Source organism: Pelobates fuscus, chromosome 8, assembly GCF_036172605.1.
Source record: "Pelobates fuscus isolate aPelFus1 chromosome 8, aPelFus1.pri, whole genome shotgun sequence".
Lineage (NCBI taxonomy): Eukaryota > Metazoa > Chordata > Amphibia > Anura > Pelobatidae > Pelobates > Pelobates fuscus.
In genome coordinates, this window is record NC_086324.1 from 130,783,359 (window position 1) to 130,797,973 (window position 14,615).

The 14,615-nt window shown below is 38.2% G+C and overlaps 1 protein-coding gene across 1 annotated transcript in view; it reads right to left on the reverse strand.

Annotated features, from left to right (window-relative positions):
* Positions 1-14,615, reverse strand: part of LOC134571747 (multidrug resistance-associated protein 1-like) — a 155,040-nt gene that overhangs the window by 99,019 nt on the left and 41,406 nt on the right. The window contains exons 2-5 of the mRNA XM_063430316.1: positions 12,082-12,258; positions 7,931-8,056; positions 3,963-4,100; positions 2,969-3,094 (exon numbers count right to left, since the gene is read on the reverse strand). Of these exons, the coding sequence (XP_063286386.1) occupies positions 2,969-3,094; positions 3,963-4,100; positions 7,931-8,056; positions 12,082-12,258 (567 nt within the window). The remainder of the gene's footprint in view (positions 1-2,968; positions 3,095-3,962; positions 4,101-7,930; positions 8,057-12,081; positions 12,259-14,615) is intronic.

Sequence of the window (14,615 nt, forward strand, 5' to 3'; positions counted from 1 at the left end):
TGCTTTCCCAGTGAAAGAGAGCCTTCATTTAATACATTAATCCAAATTATTGTATTATTACAAAACCTACCTGAAAAGGATGATACAGTCTATATAAGGGCCACTAGCCATTGGCAAGTTAAATCGTAGCCTTGGTTAGTCGAAAACTGGTTAGTTAGTAGAAAACTATGGGATGGGTATGGGATTTGTAGTGGCAATTTTTCAGCCCTAGTGTATAGCATCTTCAAAGTCCACAAGGACTTGATGCAATATTTTATTAGCAAATCATGACTTTACACGGTTTCCGTTAGTTAGCACGAAAATAATGAATGCACTATAAAAAACATGCTTTAGTCACTACCAGACCATGTTTTGCTCAAGCTCACCAATCTATTTTAAGCCATGATTTTTTTATTTATTTTTTGGGCTGGGAGGAGTGTTTTGCTACACACACACACATTCCATTCCCACTCGAAGTTTTCTAAAGAAATCCAAGTTTGTGAATTTGCCAGTTCTCGTATTATCACTTTTAAAAACTATGTAATAAAACTATGTGGATGAAATGGAAACCGTCAGCCGACATGACCGGAGCATATTCCACAAGCAGACTCCATCCTGAAAATACAGTCTTGTCCAGTTCAAATATTCAATCTGGTTATTTTTTTTTTTTTTCTGTAACACAGAAATATTATATTCTATTCAGCCTGTTACTTAAAGGGACACTGTAGGCCCAAACACAACCTTAGCTTCATGAAGCAGTTTTGGTGTATAGATTAAGCTTCTGAAGTATCACTGCTTAGTTCTCTGGCATTTAGGAGTTAAATTACTTTTGTTTCTGTGTATGCAGCCTTAGCTACACCTCCTCTGGCTGTGACTGACAGCCTTCATTGAAAAAAAAAAAAAAAAAAAAAAAAAAGTGGTTTTATTTTCGGTCAGATACTAACTTACTTTAGAGGCCTTTACCTCCTGCTCTGTAAAAGAACTTTAATCACACACAGTAGACTCCTGCAAGGTTTAAGCAAGTTATTAACAGAACGGGAGAGAAGAAAGTCTAAATTAAACAGAAAATGCAAAGGAAGTGTAAACAGCTCACAAACCTCACTTTACAGTTGTTTACAAGTGTTTAGGAAGGCTGTGTGAGTCACATCAAGAGAGATATGATTAGGACTGCATAAAAAAAATAACAAAATAAAAAAAATAGTACTTTAACTCCGAAACAGCAGAGTATTGAGTAGTGATATTTCAGGAGCAGGAGCTATACACCAAAATTGCTTCATCAAGCTTCAGTTGTTTTGGTGACTATAGTGTCCATTTAATGCATTTGATGGGTTTTGGCCTCATTAATATGTAGATTTAAGCATGGGAAAAAATACAGCAAAGTCTTTGCATAAAATAAATTGCAGAATACTGCACCACAAATCTGCCTATTTAGCCACACCCCCTCATTCCAGAAAAATACTTCCTTATCAAAAGGTACCCAGAAAGCTCAGTCACTGACAGCACTGAATAATCTGAACAACAAAACAGCCTGCATTAAAAGGAGAGAACACCCAGGGTGGCATACAGTAAGTGTATCTCTGCCTGTTTATAGTTTCTCAGACTGTACAGGCAGGTTATATTGCTGAAAACAGACATGTGTTCACCAAGTTTAGCCTTTCTCTGTTTTTGCCGTTGATCAAAAAAAAAAACCCCCCAGAATAGCAGTCAGAGCTATTACCCAGCTAATTAGAAATGATATCCCTGAATATTGTTTTTTTTTCCCCCCAAGCATTTATCCAATTGATGTTTAAACATCTTTATAGACTCTGATAAAACCACCTCTTCAGGCAGAGAATTCCACATCCTTATAGTTCTTACTGTAAAAACTACCACAGGTAGTTACTTAAGCTGTACTAGGCATAAGGCTAGCACATTTATTGTATTTTAATTGTGCAAGTTATGTGCTGTAGTGGATATGTTTAATCTGCTTCTTTAAAGGGGACACCAATCACAAGATGTAGCACTAGAGATTAATGTAGTGCTTTTGGTTAAAACATAAAATAAAAAAAATAAAAAAGACTGCCCATGCAGTCTCTCATTTGCAGTTTGTTTACATTCGTCCCTGTGAACACCTCTAGTGGCTCTCCCTCAGAAAGCATCTTCATGTCCATAGAGAGGCATTCAGACAATGCTTCTCTACGAGGAGTGCAGTGATTGGCAGGCTATGGAGAAGCAAGAAGCACTGGCTTGGATTCTTTATTCCGGGGGGGGGGGAGGGGGGGGCTGAAATCTAAACAGGCAGGAGAACATTCTGTTAGAAATACATGTTTGTATTGTGAACATTAGAGTGCTTCTCTAAGTCTAGTATTGATGTTTAGAAGAAAGCTGGAAAAAAATTACAGAATTTGTCAAGTTGGCAATCTCATGAAAAGTGGACAGCGTAAAGGACCACTATAGTGCCAAGAAAACAAACTTGTTTTCATGGCACTATAGGGTCTTTAGGTCCCTCCCACCCTCAGGGTACCTCTCCCGCTGGGCTGAAGGGGCTGAATGGGTTAAACACTTGCCTTTCTCCAGCGCCAGGCTCCCTCGGCGCTGGGGGAACTCTCCTCCCTCTCCCGACGTCAGCACCAAAAGCGCATGCGCGGTAAGAGACGCCTGTGCATTCAAACATTCCATAGGAAAGCATTTCTCAATGCTATCCTATGGACGTCCAGCGTCTTCTCACTGTGATTTTCACAGTGAGAAGCGCCTCTAGCGGCTGTCAGTGAGACAGTCACTAGAGGCTGGATTAACCCTCAGTGTAACATAGCAGTTTTTCTCTGAAGCGGATATGTTTACAGCAGGCAAGGTTAACACTAGAGGGACCTGGCACCCAGACCACTTCCTTGAGCTACAGTGGTCCTTTAATTTTTTTCATCCTAAATGATTTGTGTAGAAAACATATATTTCATAAAAACAAAGAAGCAATGTTCACTGCAGGATGTCAGTTTTAATACAGATCACTTACAGGATCATTGACTCGCTCAGAAAAGAGAGGCGGGCGGTCCGGGAAGCATGCCAGTATCAGCTGTACCAAGATAAGTGCAAAGTATGTGTAGAATGTGGCATCTCGAAATACAGTATTGTCGTCATCCTGCAAAAAAAATAAAAAAATAAAATAAAATGGAAAAGCAAATAGACTGGTCAGGAAAGCATTAGAATATTACAATATTCCCTTGTTTTCAGAATTACTGCTTTGATCAATACATAGCAGAGTTTATCTGGCAGCAAAATTCTAAACAGATATTCAAGCACAGTTTTAAAAACATTGGCTGAAGCAGTTACAGTGCAAGTACAGGCCCCTGCTACCTTAACTTTCAAAGCTCATTATCTTTTGCATGCATGGAAAGCAGTGATGTTGATCGTTTTAAACAATCTGGTTCATTGTACAGCTCCTTTTATTTCCTATATGGTTTCCAGTAAAACGTATTTTTTTGGGGGGGGGGGGGGGGGGGGCTATAGCATTAGATAAGTCCCTCAAGAACCAAATTAAAACACTGAGTTGGTGAGCCTGTCTGTCTCGCGGTTTGTCAGTAGCTACAGGTAGACCCATGAAACACGCAGTGTCCCTTTAAACAGGAAACTTTAAAAAGACACTTTGCACCATAAAAACTAGATCTTAATGTATGTGTACCCCGTTGCATTTATCAGCAATGTAAAACATTGCATGTTTAGAGACAAGGCAATAATTACATTTTCCAGAGAACAGGCCTCTAATGACTGCCAGAGGCTGGGACGTTCTTATTAAGACCTTGGAAAAATCGAACGTTTGCTTGTATAGCATTATTAACTCTTCATATCACGCAGCATTTTCAGTTTTAACTTTTTTTTCCAGTTCTGTAGGTTCACTGCAATTGATTTCCTGATGTGAAAATGTATTTATATGGATAATTGCATCCATCTCATAGAATTAATATAAATAGCAATAATCTTTAGAGCTGTAACCATGCGTAAACACTTACCGGTTTTAAGGCATGTAGAACTTTGGACCTAAAGATTATTATGGCACAGAGCAGAGCTATTATCCAGAAGTTCAACATCACACCTGAAGACTGTACACCCTTTATTCGCTCGAATTGGATTAAAAAGGTGGCTAGCAGCTGGAAGACAGAATGCAAAAGACAAACCTTCTCATATCCATCATGGAAGTTACCTTGAATGAACAAAGCATTGTATTCTATTGTACATTGTGAAAAATTTCAAAACAAAGTATATAGATGAGGTTATCTAGTTTAGATCTTTTCTCTCGTACACGCCGTAATTGTAATAAAGTGATACAATGATATAGATGAGGTTATCTAGTTCAGCTTTTCTCTCGTACACGCTGTAATGCTAATAAAGTGATACAATGATATAGATGAGGTTATCTAGTTCAGCTTTTCTCTCGTGCACGCTGTAATGCTAATAAAGTGATACAATGATATAGATGAGGTTATCTAGTTTAGCTCTTCTCTCGTACACGCTGTAAAGCTAATAAAGTGATACAATGATATAAATGAGGTTATCTAGTTCAGCTTTTCCCTCGTACACGCTGTAATGGTAATAAAGTGATACAATGATATAGATGAGGTTAGCTAGTTCAGTTCTTCTCTCGTACACGCTGTAATGGTAATAAAGTGATACAATGATATAGATGAGGTTAGCTAGTTCAGTTCTTCTCTCGTACACGCTGTAATGGTAATAAAGTGATACAGTGATATAGATGAGGTTATCTAGTTCAGCTTCTCTCTCGTACACGCTGTAATGGTAATTGGTAGAAGCAGCTATGCAGTACTGACCCACAAATGCAGAGGTTGTCCGTTCTCCAAATGGTTGGGGGAAATTTCTTTGACAACAGCTAACACACTACCAGACACACACACACACACACACACACACACACACACACACACAAAGTAATTAAAATAAAAAGGGGTTAGACAGCTGTAGGCTTTCCCTACATCAATTAAAAACCTTGAAACACTGGCTTACTCAAAGATGCACACCAAATCCATAAAGCACTAGTTTGCTGAAGTGCTTTAGGAGTTAATGTAGCACCCCGTCTATCTTTCTTTATAAAAGTGACTATTTCTCTTTGAAATCAGAACTTTTAGAAAGGTCCTGTGAGTATCGCTGGATTGGTTAGAAGATCATCTATAGTGCTGATCTCACAGAGACAAGTAGACTGTCTCACCAATGGAGCAGAGGTAAGTAGCCTCTTTATTTTTAGAAAGGAAGGTCAAGGAATCAAAATCCACTGCAGAAATAAATATATGTATTCATAACATTGGAGTGTTCCTTTAATCTCATGATCCCTCAGAAGTGCTCAATGCATTTTAGCTAGTAGACCCAAGAACAGGAACCAACTGGTGTTGGTCCAGCAGTAAGGATATGTCTTTGGCCCCACTGGAGGTGTTCTTGCTCTACTTAGAAGTACTGACCAGAGCACATTTCCCATCCATTTAATTTCAATTCAATCTGAGGGATTAGGTATAAAATATAATGTGTGTCTGGTGTTCAGATGGTTATTGCTCAGTAAGCTTGTAGATCTTCCTGCTCGCTCTGCCAACCTAAGTATCAGAGGTACAGTGGCATGAAAAACTACGTGTGGAGATGGTTTAACAGGTGAAGTTTAAGGCAAGGAGATCAATTAAAATAGGTGTCAGGGAGTGTCTGGTAATGAGCAAACTCTTAAGGAATCATGTAAATTAGGGGGTTTACCTCTGCCTACGTTGGGTAGAAGAATTACTGACAATAAGAAAGTGCAAATTGCCATTGTCAATTCAAAAGGAAATTGGGATCTCGTTGGCACCCACAGAAGAGCTTTTTTTTTTGGGGGGGGGGGGGGGCAGGGGGGGAAACAAACTTTATGTATAAACAGGAGGTTGGTGCTGATCTGGTGTTGTAATGGTTATATTGCTTGGAATGAGTTTTAAAAGCAGGATTCCTCTTTTATCTTCGATAGGTCTATTTCTATTTGTCTTTATTCTATTATACAGGAATTTTGTACCATGATGGATTGCAGATTTTGAAAGCAAATCCTATGTAATCTTACTAAAAATATAATGTGAACTACGCTTTGCATCATTACACTTGTTAATAATCTGTGCTACATTTGACACTGGCTGAAGTGGTACAAAGTTTCCTATTTTATTATCTTTCTACATTGCTTAACTGCTGTGGTACAGAATGCCTTTTTCGTTTCTGTCAAATTCCAACCATCCGTGCTTGTGGGCATCTTTTATTGCCTTGACAATGTTACATATCGCAACAGCCCGGTACCTCTGTAAAACTATTAAAGGAACACTATAGTCACCTAAATTACTTTAAATAAAGCAGTTTTAGTGTATAGATCATTCACCTGCAATTTCACTGCTCAATTCACTGTCATTTAGGAGTTAAATCACTTTGTTTCTGTTTATGCAGCCCTAGCCACACCTCCCCTGGCTATGATTGACAGAGCCGGCATGAAAGAAAAACTGGTTTCACTTTCAAACAGATGTAATTTACCTTAAATAATTGTATCTCAATCTCTAAATTGAACTTTAATCACATACAGGAGGCTCTTGCAGGGTCTAGCAAGCTATTAACATAGCAGGGGATAAGAAAATCTTAATTAAACAGAACTTGCAATAAAGAAAGCCTAAATAGGGCTCTCTTTAAAGGAAGTGTTTATGGAAGGCTGTGCAAGTCACATGCAGGGAGGTGTGACTAGGGTTCATAAACAAAGGGATTTAACTCCTAAATGGCAGAGGATTGAGCAGTGAGGCTGCAGGGGCATGTTCTATACACCAAAACTGCTTCATTAAGCTAAAGTTGTTCAGGTGACTATAGTGTCCCTTTAAGTGCTTGTAGAATCTTCAGGGACCGTTAGCTATTTTATCATACACCGTACCAGATAACCTAGTAGTTAGATCATCACGATTAATGAGGTCTAGTTTGCCGTCATTATCCAGAATATGCCCATCCTATGCCTCTAATGATTGCGTAGACTACTGCCATGAGGGCTGCTTACTCGTTATCGTAACGCACCCCTTGCTCCGGGTTATGGAGTATCATCCATAAGTAGTTCTATAGTTCTATGTGCTCTGTCATATTTACTGTAAGGCTTGATTACGAGAGAAGTCTCATACTCATTAGCTATATTACGTTTTCAAAGGTTAACGTACTAATTATGATCTTTGTTTGCACTTTGCAATGCCACTTCTTTTTCTTTAAACACAAAAAAAAAAAAAAAAAAAAAAAAAAAAATCGCTTTTTTTTTTTACTCAATATATTAAAAAAAAGAAAAGAGTAAAACGTAGCACTCACATATATCTCATACCACCATAAAAGGTTATGACATTACATCCAGTATGCACTTGCAAAAAAGTTTGTGAATTCCAAATCTGTAACTTTATTTTTTTTTATTTTTTTTATGTTCTGTAATAATACAAAAATAACCCGACTTATTCTATATTTGTATGCAGAAACACAATCAAATAAAATGAAGATTTACAGATCCTGAATTCACAGCCTCTTTAGAACCAGAGCTGAAGGAAATATCCCAGTGGAAATATCAGAAGGTGAAGGCAATGCGTCTACTTTCAGAAAATTACATTATTTTTAAGAAAATGTTCCTGTATAGACTGTGCTGAAGGATTAGGAGTGTTTCGCAGAGATTATGTTTTGAACATGTGGTTTGTCAATTATATTTAATGCCTGTTCTGCTTTGCTTGCAAGCATACCTTACACTATACCTGCCTTTTGACTCCAACCATTTAAATCCTTAACTAAGCAAGGTAAATGCTGAGGAAGCACAACTTCTATTAGAATGTAATAAAACTGCCTTCACTTATTTATAATAAACCTCACTTGCAACATGAGCATCTTTAAAGGATACTAAAGAATTCACAGTTTCAATAGGCTGCATCTAATGTATGCAAAACAAACACAAACACAAACCACTTACCATAGTTATGCCTAGCACTGTGGGGCTCACAACAAAAACTGGAGCTCGATAAATACTGTGACTCCTTTCCCAGAAAGAGTAGAAGAGATCTGCCCAGCAGATGAGCCATAAGAAGAAACCTATAGCCTACATAAAAAGAACACAAATTATATTGAGGGTCAGGCAATATCTGCTACAACGTTGTTGCGGTTTATAGTTTATACAGATCATGCAAGTTCCCAGTAACTGGAGGACCGCTTTATGCAGTCTTTATGGTGCAAGCCCTCCTGTAGTTTGAAGGGGATAAAAAAAACATTATAAATAAATAATCATATGGAGGATTCCTTGCACCCCAAGCCCAACCAGGGAGTTTTATATGAGGAAACACACACTATTTTTCAGGAGTCAAAAGTATTTGTATGGCTAAGGAAGAGCCTGTACACATTTTTTTTGGCAGTGCTGAAAGTTAGCAGTTATTTGTCAAGGCCAAGGAATCTTCATTTTTTTTATTAAACAATAATAAAATAAATCAGTAGTAAGTACAGAACATATTACGATGACTAAAAACAAGAAAAAGTAATAAACATAATAAAATAATAAATATTTGTAATACATAAAATGTGCAACTTAAACTTTCCGGTTCCCTTTTGCATGTAATTTTTAAACTCTTGCGTTTGAACATCCATTCACCTTTGCTAGACACAGCAGCTCTTAATGGCTCCCAAGAGTGCTACACAAAAATAAATGAAAATAACTGCAGACACCATTCGGTTTTCAGATTTCCAACCACTTTTCCATGGGCTCCTTTTGCAATGACCTGCTGTTCTAGAGCAATGCCAATTATGGACTGACTAATAAACAGTGAATTGGCATAACCATTTAAGCGTGTTGTAGTTATAGTGCTAGGACTTACGGTGAACATTGCATAGACAGAGCTGAGATATTTGACTATTTTTGTCAGGATGTAACTTCACCTCTGCCAACAGAGAACCAGACGCTAACAATATTTTACTGTGTTTTAGAGATCTTTTTAGATCTCCTATTTCGTTTGAATTTTTTGGGCGCAACCTGTATTTCGGTTTTACTTGCTTATTATATGTTTAAGTAAGTCTGTGCCCTCTCTTATCCCAGCATTGAGTGCAGAGCTGTGAACTGTGCATTTGTGAAAGACTATCATGGTTACGGTATTCACTAAATGCTGGATTTTGTCTAAATCCGCAAAATCTGTTGAAAATGACTGAAATCTGACCACATTGGCAATTCACAAATTTGTTTTTTGCAACAAAAAAAAAATATATATAAAATAATTATTATTTTTTATTTATTTTTTTAAATCGCCAACATCCTCATCTGAACCAATTTAAAGCACAGGAATTAGAGATTTATCAATGACTGCATATTGGCCCAAGATAAGACCTATGCATATGGCAAGATGCACACTTTGCAAATTATTATTTACTTTTGTGAATGATAATTTAAAAAATATTTGCCCTCTCTCAGTGCTAGAAACCAGCCAGCCACCACAAAAAAAGGAAAATAAACAAACCGATAAACATTTTACCTATATGATAATGAGCACTCTCATTGGCTGGCTAGTAAGCCAACTAATTAGAGCGCTCTGCCACCCGAGTCTCAAGAGAAGTCTCTGCGGCAAGAACTCCATTGGTGGATTTTCTATTTTTGTCAGCTTTTTTAATTATTTGTGTCTGATTATGGATTTTAATTTGGCTTTTTTGGTGACGAAGAATCCGGATAAAATTCAGGCCCTTTCAGGGCCAAAAGCCAAACACTGATGAATTCCATCAACAATGCCTGGGTTTTGCATTCCGAATGGCCCCGTATGCAGCCACATGGTTTTGTCCCATTCAGAACTTGGTGAATTACCCTGTATGTGTGTAGGGATAGGTTTTGTAGGCTTTTGCACACATCTGGTGTTCTTTGCAAGTCTAATGAAGCTAATTTAAGGCCATGTCATACACCTCAAGCTGAGATTACTTTGAATATGCATTTACCTCAAATTGAATACTGTGAAAAAAAATTCATACAATCACCTGTGTGGGGTTTATCTGCTCGTGTTATTTTTATAACACGAGCCCAAAACAATGTTTACCATTTACCTACTTACAAACAGAAAGAGTAGATTTTGTTTCCTACTAGAATGCATATACGCTCCTTGCCATATCAGATAAGAGTGTAGTAAACTCTAATAATGCCACATCTGTCATAGACAGATTAGCTACAGCACATTGCCAAGGCCAGATTTCCCACAAGACCACCGAAGTCATGACCTCTGGACGGCAGACAGAAGAGGGGTCTGCATGGCCAGTGGGAAGGTAAAACTTTCTCCCTCACCAACCAGTCTATGCTCGTGCCGTGGGCACCTCCGAGAGTGAAGACCACCTGAAATTGCAGTATTTCTTCTGCCCAAGCAGGGAACAGTGAGGGCACTAGCACACTATTAGCCTTTATGGTCAGCTCCCTCAGCAAACCATATAGTGTTCTGGTACTGCCAGAATGTGGGTGCCGTTTTATTTTAACATATTTTTGTATACCTCTACTCCTAACAACCCTTTATCCTCAACACACACACACACACACACACACACACACACCATTCCAAACCAGACAAACAGCACAGCCCAATTACCTCCTCCAAACTACAGTCCCAATTTCTGCACAGATACTCCAATCCCCCCACCCCCTACAAAAAAAAACAGACAAAAAAAAAAAACTACACTACAACAGGGGTAGGAAACCGAGGAGGGGCCAAAACATTGGTAACAAATATAATTGTCAAAAGTAGTTTTGGTTGAATAGAAAAAAAAAAAAAAAAAAAAAAAAAAAGTTAACATAGCCCGAAAAAGAAAGAGTCCTGACATATTTTCCTCTTTCATTTGGGTAAAATCTAAAAACTGCTTGCAAAATCTGTAGGTCTTTTGTCTAAAGCCTAGGCCTGATTTTACATGTTTTCCCAAATGATTCAATACAGTTAGAAACATTTTCCAAATTATTAAACTACAGAGATTCCCAGACTTTAAAGGTGAGAAATCACCATAGAGAAATCATTGGGAAAGTTTTTCTAAAAGTATGGAATAATTTGAACAGCTTATATAAAAGATATAAAAGAAATAAAAAAAAATGAAAAAAAGGCCAAGATATCCAAATATCATAAAATATAAATGTTTTATTTAAAGCATAGATATATAAAGACACGAACACTTTCAGCTCACAGAGATGGCTTTCTGTGTTTTTAATGGTTAAAGTTTGACCATTTTACCTGTGGATCTAACTAAACTGTATGCTAACATGACTTCTTAATCAAAAAAATAGTGTTGATGGCAAACACGGCAAAGCGGACTACAGTTATGAACCGCATGTAACACAGAACACCAGTCTCACCCTGTATCTGCATAATGTGTAACGCTTCACTTGCTTATGAGATATTATGATCTGTATTGATGCTGGTCTGCACCTGCCGTTGTGACAGGGCGAACTTGTATGTTAAACTACAACAGTGACAAAATAAAGAATTAAAAAAAAAAAAAGTTTGACCATTTATTTTTTGGGGGGTTTTACAGAGGTACTTGGTATTACTTTTTTGCCTTCGCCCTCACACACTCCCCTCCCCCCCCAAAGACAAAAAAAAACATTTAAGAAAAAAAAACGATAAAGTGAAATTTCTAAAATATCGTCACCTTCATTTGCTGTAGTTTAATGCTTTAACGTGAGCCAATTTCTTATAAACCCATTGAAATTTCCATTGTTTGCTCAGTTTGTTTATATTAACCCCTTAACAACGTTAGGGCATACTATGCAGTCCTACAAGAGTAGGGTTTTAACATCATTCAGGCAGCATAGCACACCCTGACCGCTCGCAGCCAATCAGTGGCGCCCCTGCCCGATAGTTTAACCCATTTAGGTGAAAGTGCCTCTGGGAGCCTCCAGACATCATGACATCTTCATTTAGATGAAGTTATGTTGGTGTCTGGAGTGTCCTATATATAAAAGTGGTACATTATGAACAAACCTATAGCTTAAATTCAAATTTTTGCTTCGGTCAATAGCCTCCGTCCCTTGGGGAGTTAACAGGAAGAAGAAGTACAGTCACATTTGCAAGCACCATTGAGCTTTTCCCTCCGCACACGGCTTACAGAATCCAAAATCAAACTTACAGTTTTGGCCTTGCTGAGATGTGACATTCTTATGTAACCTTTGTCGTTGTGCTGGAGGTATACTGCGTAGATTGGTAAGCAGAACCAGAGGTAGATGCATGGGATCCATACCAGGACTGTATTTTGGAAGCACTTGGTGAAGTCTGGATTTTCTGTGTACCAGGTGATATTTGCATCCTGTAAAAAGTAAACAAATATGGGTTCATTAAATAGCAAAGCAGCGAACAACTGGGTAAACCATAAGGTGGGTAAAGCCTTTTACAACAATGAGTAACCCAAAGATAATAAAACGTCTCTTCTAATATGTTAATTAAAATATTCTTATGGAATGAATATTCAAAACCAAAAGTAAATCTAAATAAAGAAAATCCTAGACTATAAATAAGCCCATAGAGGGTTGTATTTCGCCTGTTCTATTTATAATTTGTCTTTACCAAAACAAATTCTAAATGAAAAAAGGGGTATATAAATGAATAATACGATCGCTCTGTGCAGGTTTATATGTAACCAAATTCCAACAAGTGGTCAATAATTGTTCGTCAGGGTAGCGGAGCTGCAATGTTAAATCCCAATATCTCCGCTGGTAAAAGAAGGTAATCTAAGGAAAGCGCTGAAAATGAAGGCAATATCACAAATCCCCCAGTAACCGGACGAAACACAGTTCTGGGAGTCAACTGACTATTTTATTCACAAGCTCCAGTATTTATGTGGTTCCCCATGCAAGGGGTTTCCTTACTGACTTTACAGGGTTTGTACAGTAGGGGACTACATGGGGAACTTAACATATAGAACATTTCTCCAACCATGCACTGCTGTACGAGAGGGATACTCCCACTAGAATATCCTGTTAAGTGGATTATCCCTCCGTACAGCAGAACTGGCATTTTACATAAAAATCCATAATTTTTATTTTATTCATGTCACTGTACCGAATGACCGTTCGGCAGATAGCTGGGGTCTGAGCGCACACTTCGTGAAAGAACCCCTCAGATCCCCACAAAATCAGCCGAACGCCACACAAAATATACTTTAACATACATTCATCATAAAAGTCACGAATACCTAAGTGGGGGAAAAGTACCGAAAGACAGGCGCTCCTGGACGGCCTGGAAGTCCAGCGATGTTCGTGCCGTCGAGTAGCCGATTTTAGTTCCAGGCACTCGACGACCAAACACCGCTGGGCAAAAAGGAAATCCAAGATGGCCGCCTTGTGGTCGGTAGCCGAACAACCACCCGGGAATCAATTAACAGCCGATAGATACATTGTTGCGATCGGTTAATGGGAGCCACACGACCCCCTGTGTGTGGGCTCCCATTCGGTACTTTGTTCGTTTCACGAACAGTGTTGAAAATCACTGTTCGTGAAACTACCATATGAATGTTAGCGGCTTTCGTGCCACTAGCATACGAATTCCCCCTTTCACATTTTAAACCAGTCTTTCTAGGGTAACCCTTAAAGTGAAACAAAATAGTCTGAAGTGGCTAGGTTTGCCACAGGAGGGAATAGTCGTTTAGTAGATAGGGGTAAAAGCGGTAAACAGTTCAATTCCCTACTCTGTTGTGCCTTCGAAGGCACCCCTCTAAATCCTACCTCCCTTCTCTTAAGGTAGATCTATGAATCCGTCTCGTGTAATGTTATCGCGATCTCCCAAATGAAGAAAGGTTAACAAATTTAAACCTATTTAGTTTAGAAAAACGTCGCCTGAGAGGGGATATGATAACATTATACAAATATATTCGGGGCCAATACAAACCATTGTGTGGAAATCTATTCACAAACCGGACTTTATATAGGACACGAGGCCATGCGTTTAGACTTGAAGAAAGAAGATTTGGTCTAAGGCAAAGGAAAGGTTTTTTTACTGTAAGAACAATCAGGATGTGGAATTCTCTGCTTGAAGTAGTGGTTTTATCAGAGTCCATATAGATGTTCAAACAGCTACTAGATGCATACTTGCAAAAACAGAATATTCAAGGATTTAATCTTTCAATGTAGGGTAATAACTGCTTGATCCAAGGACAAATCTGACTGCCATTCTGGGGTCAAGAAGAATTTTTTTTTCCTAGCTTGTTGCAAAATTGTGCTTCAAACTGTTTTTTTTTGCCTTCTTTTGGATCAACAGCAAAAAAAACAAATGTGAGGAAGGCTGAACTTGATGGACGCAAGTCTCTTTTCAGCTATGTAACTATGTAAGATTCCCTATATCGATAGATGGTAATAGGAAAAAACAAAAATTGAAATAAATAAATGAAAAGAGTAAAAGCCGATGAAGTCTAATATGTCTAAAGCTTATCGTCCCGTGTCAGTATGATCAGCATGTTACTCTGTACTAGTCCCAACGCGCGTTTCACAGTTAAGGCTCTTCCAAGAGAACAGAGTCTAAAGAGACAGCAGTTTAAAAAGAGTGCCTCTGTCAGTCATTGGTCCTTCTTACTCCAATGAGTTAGTAAGAAGGATAGTTGGTTCATACGGGAACCCCAAAAGAAAAAACAAAAACAGAAAAAACAAAAACGTGAATCTGTTATGACTTAAC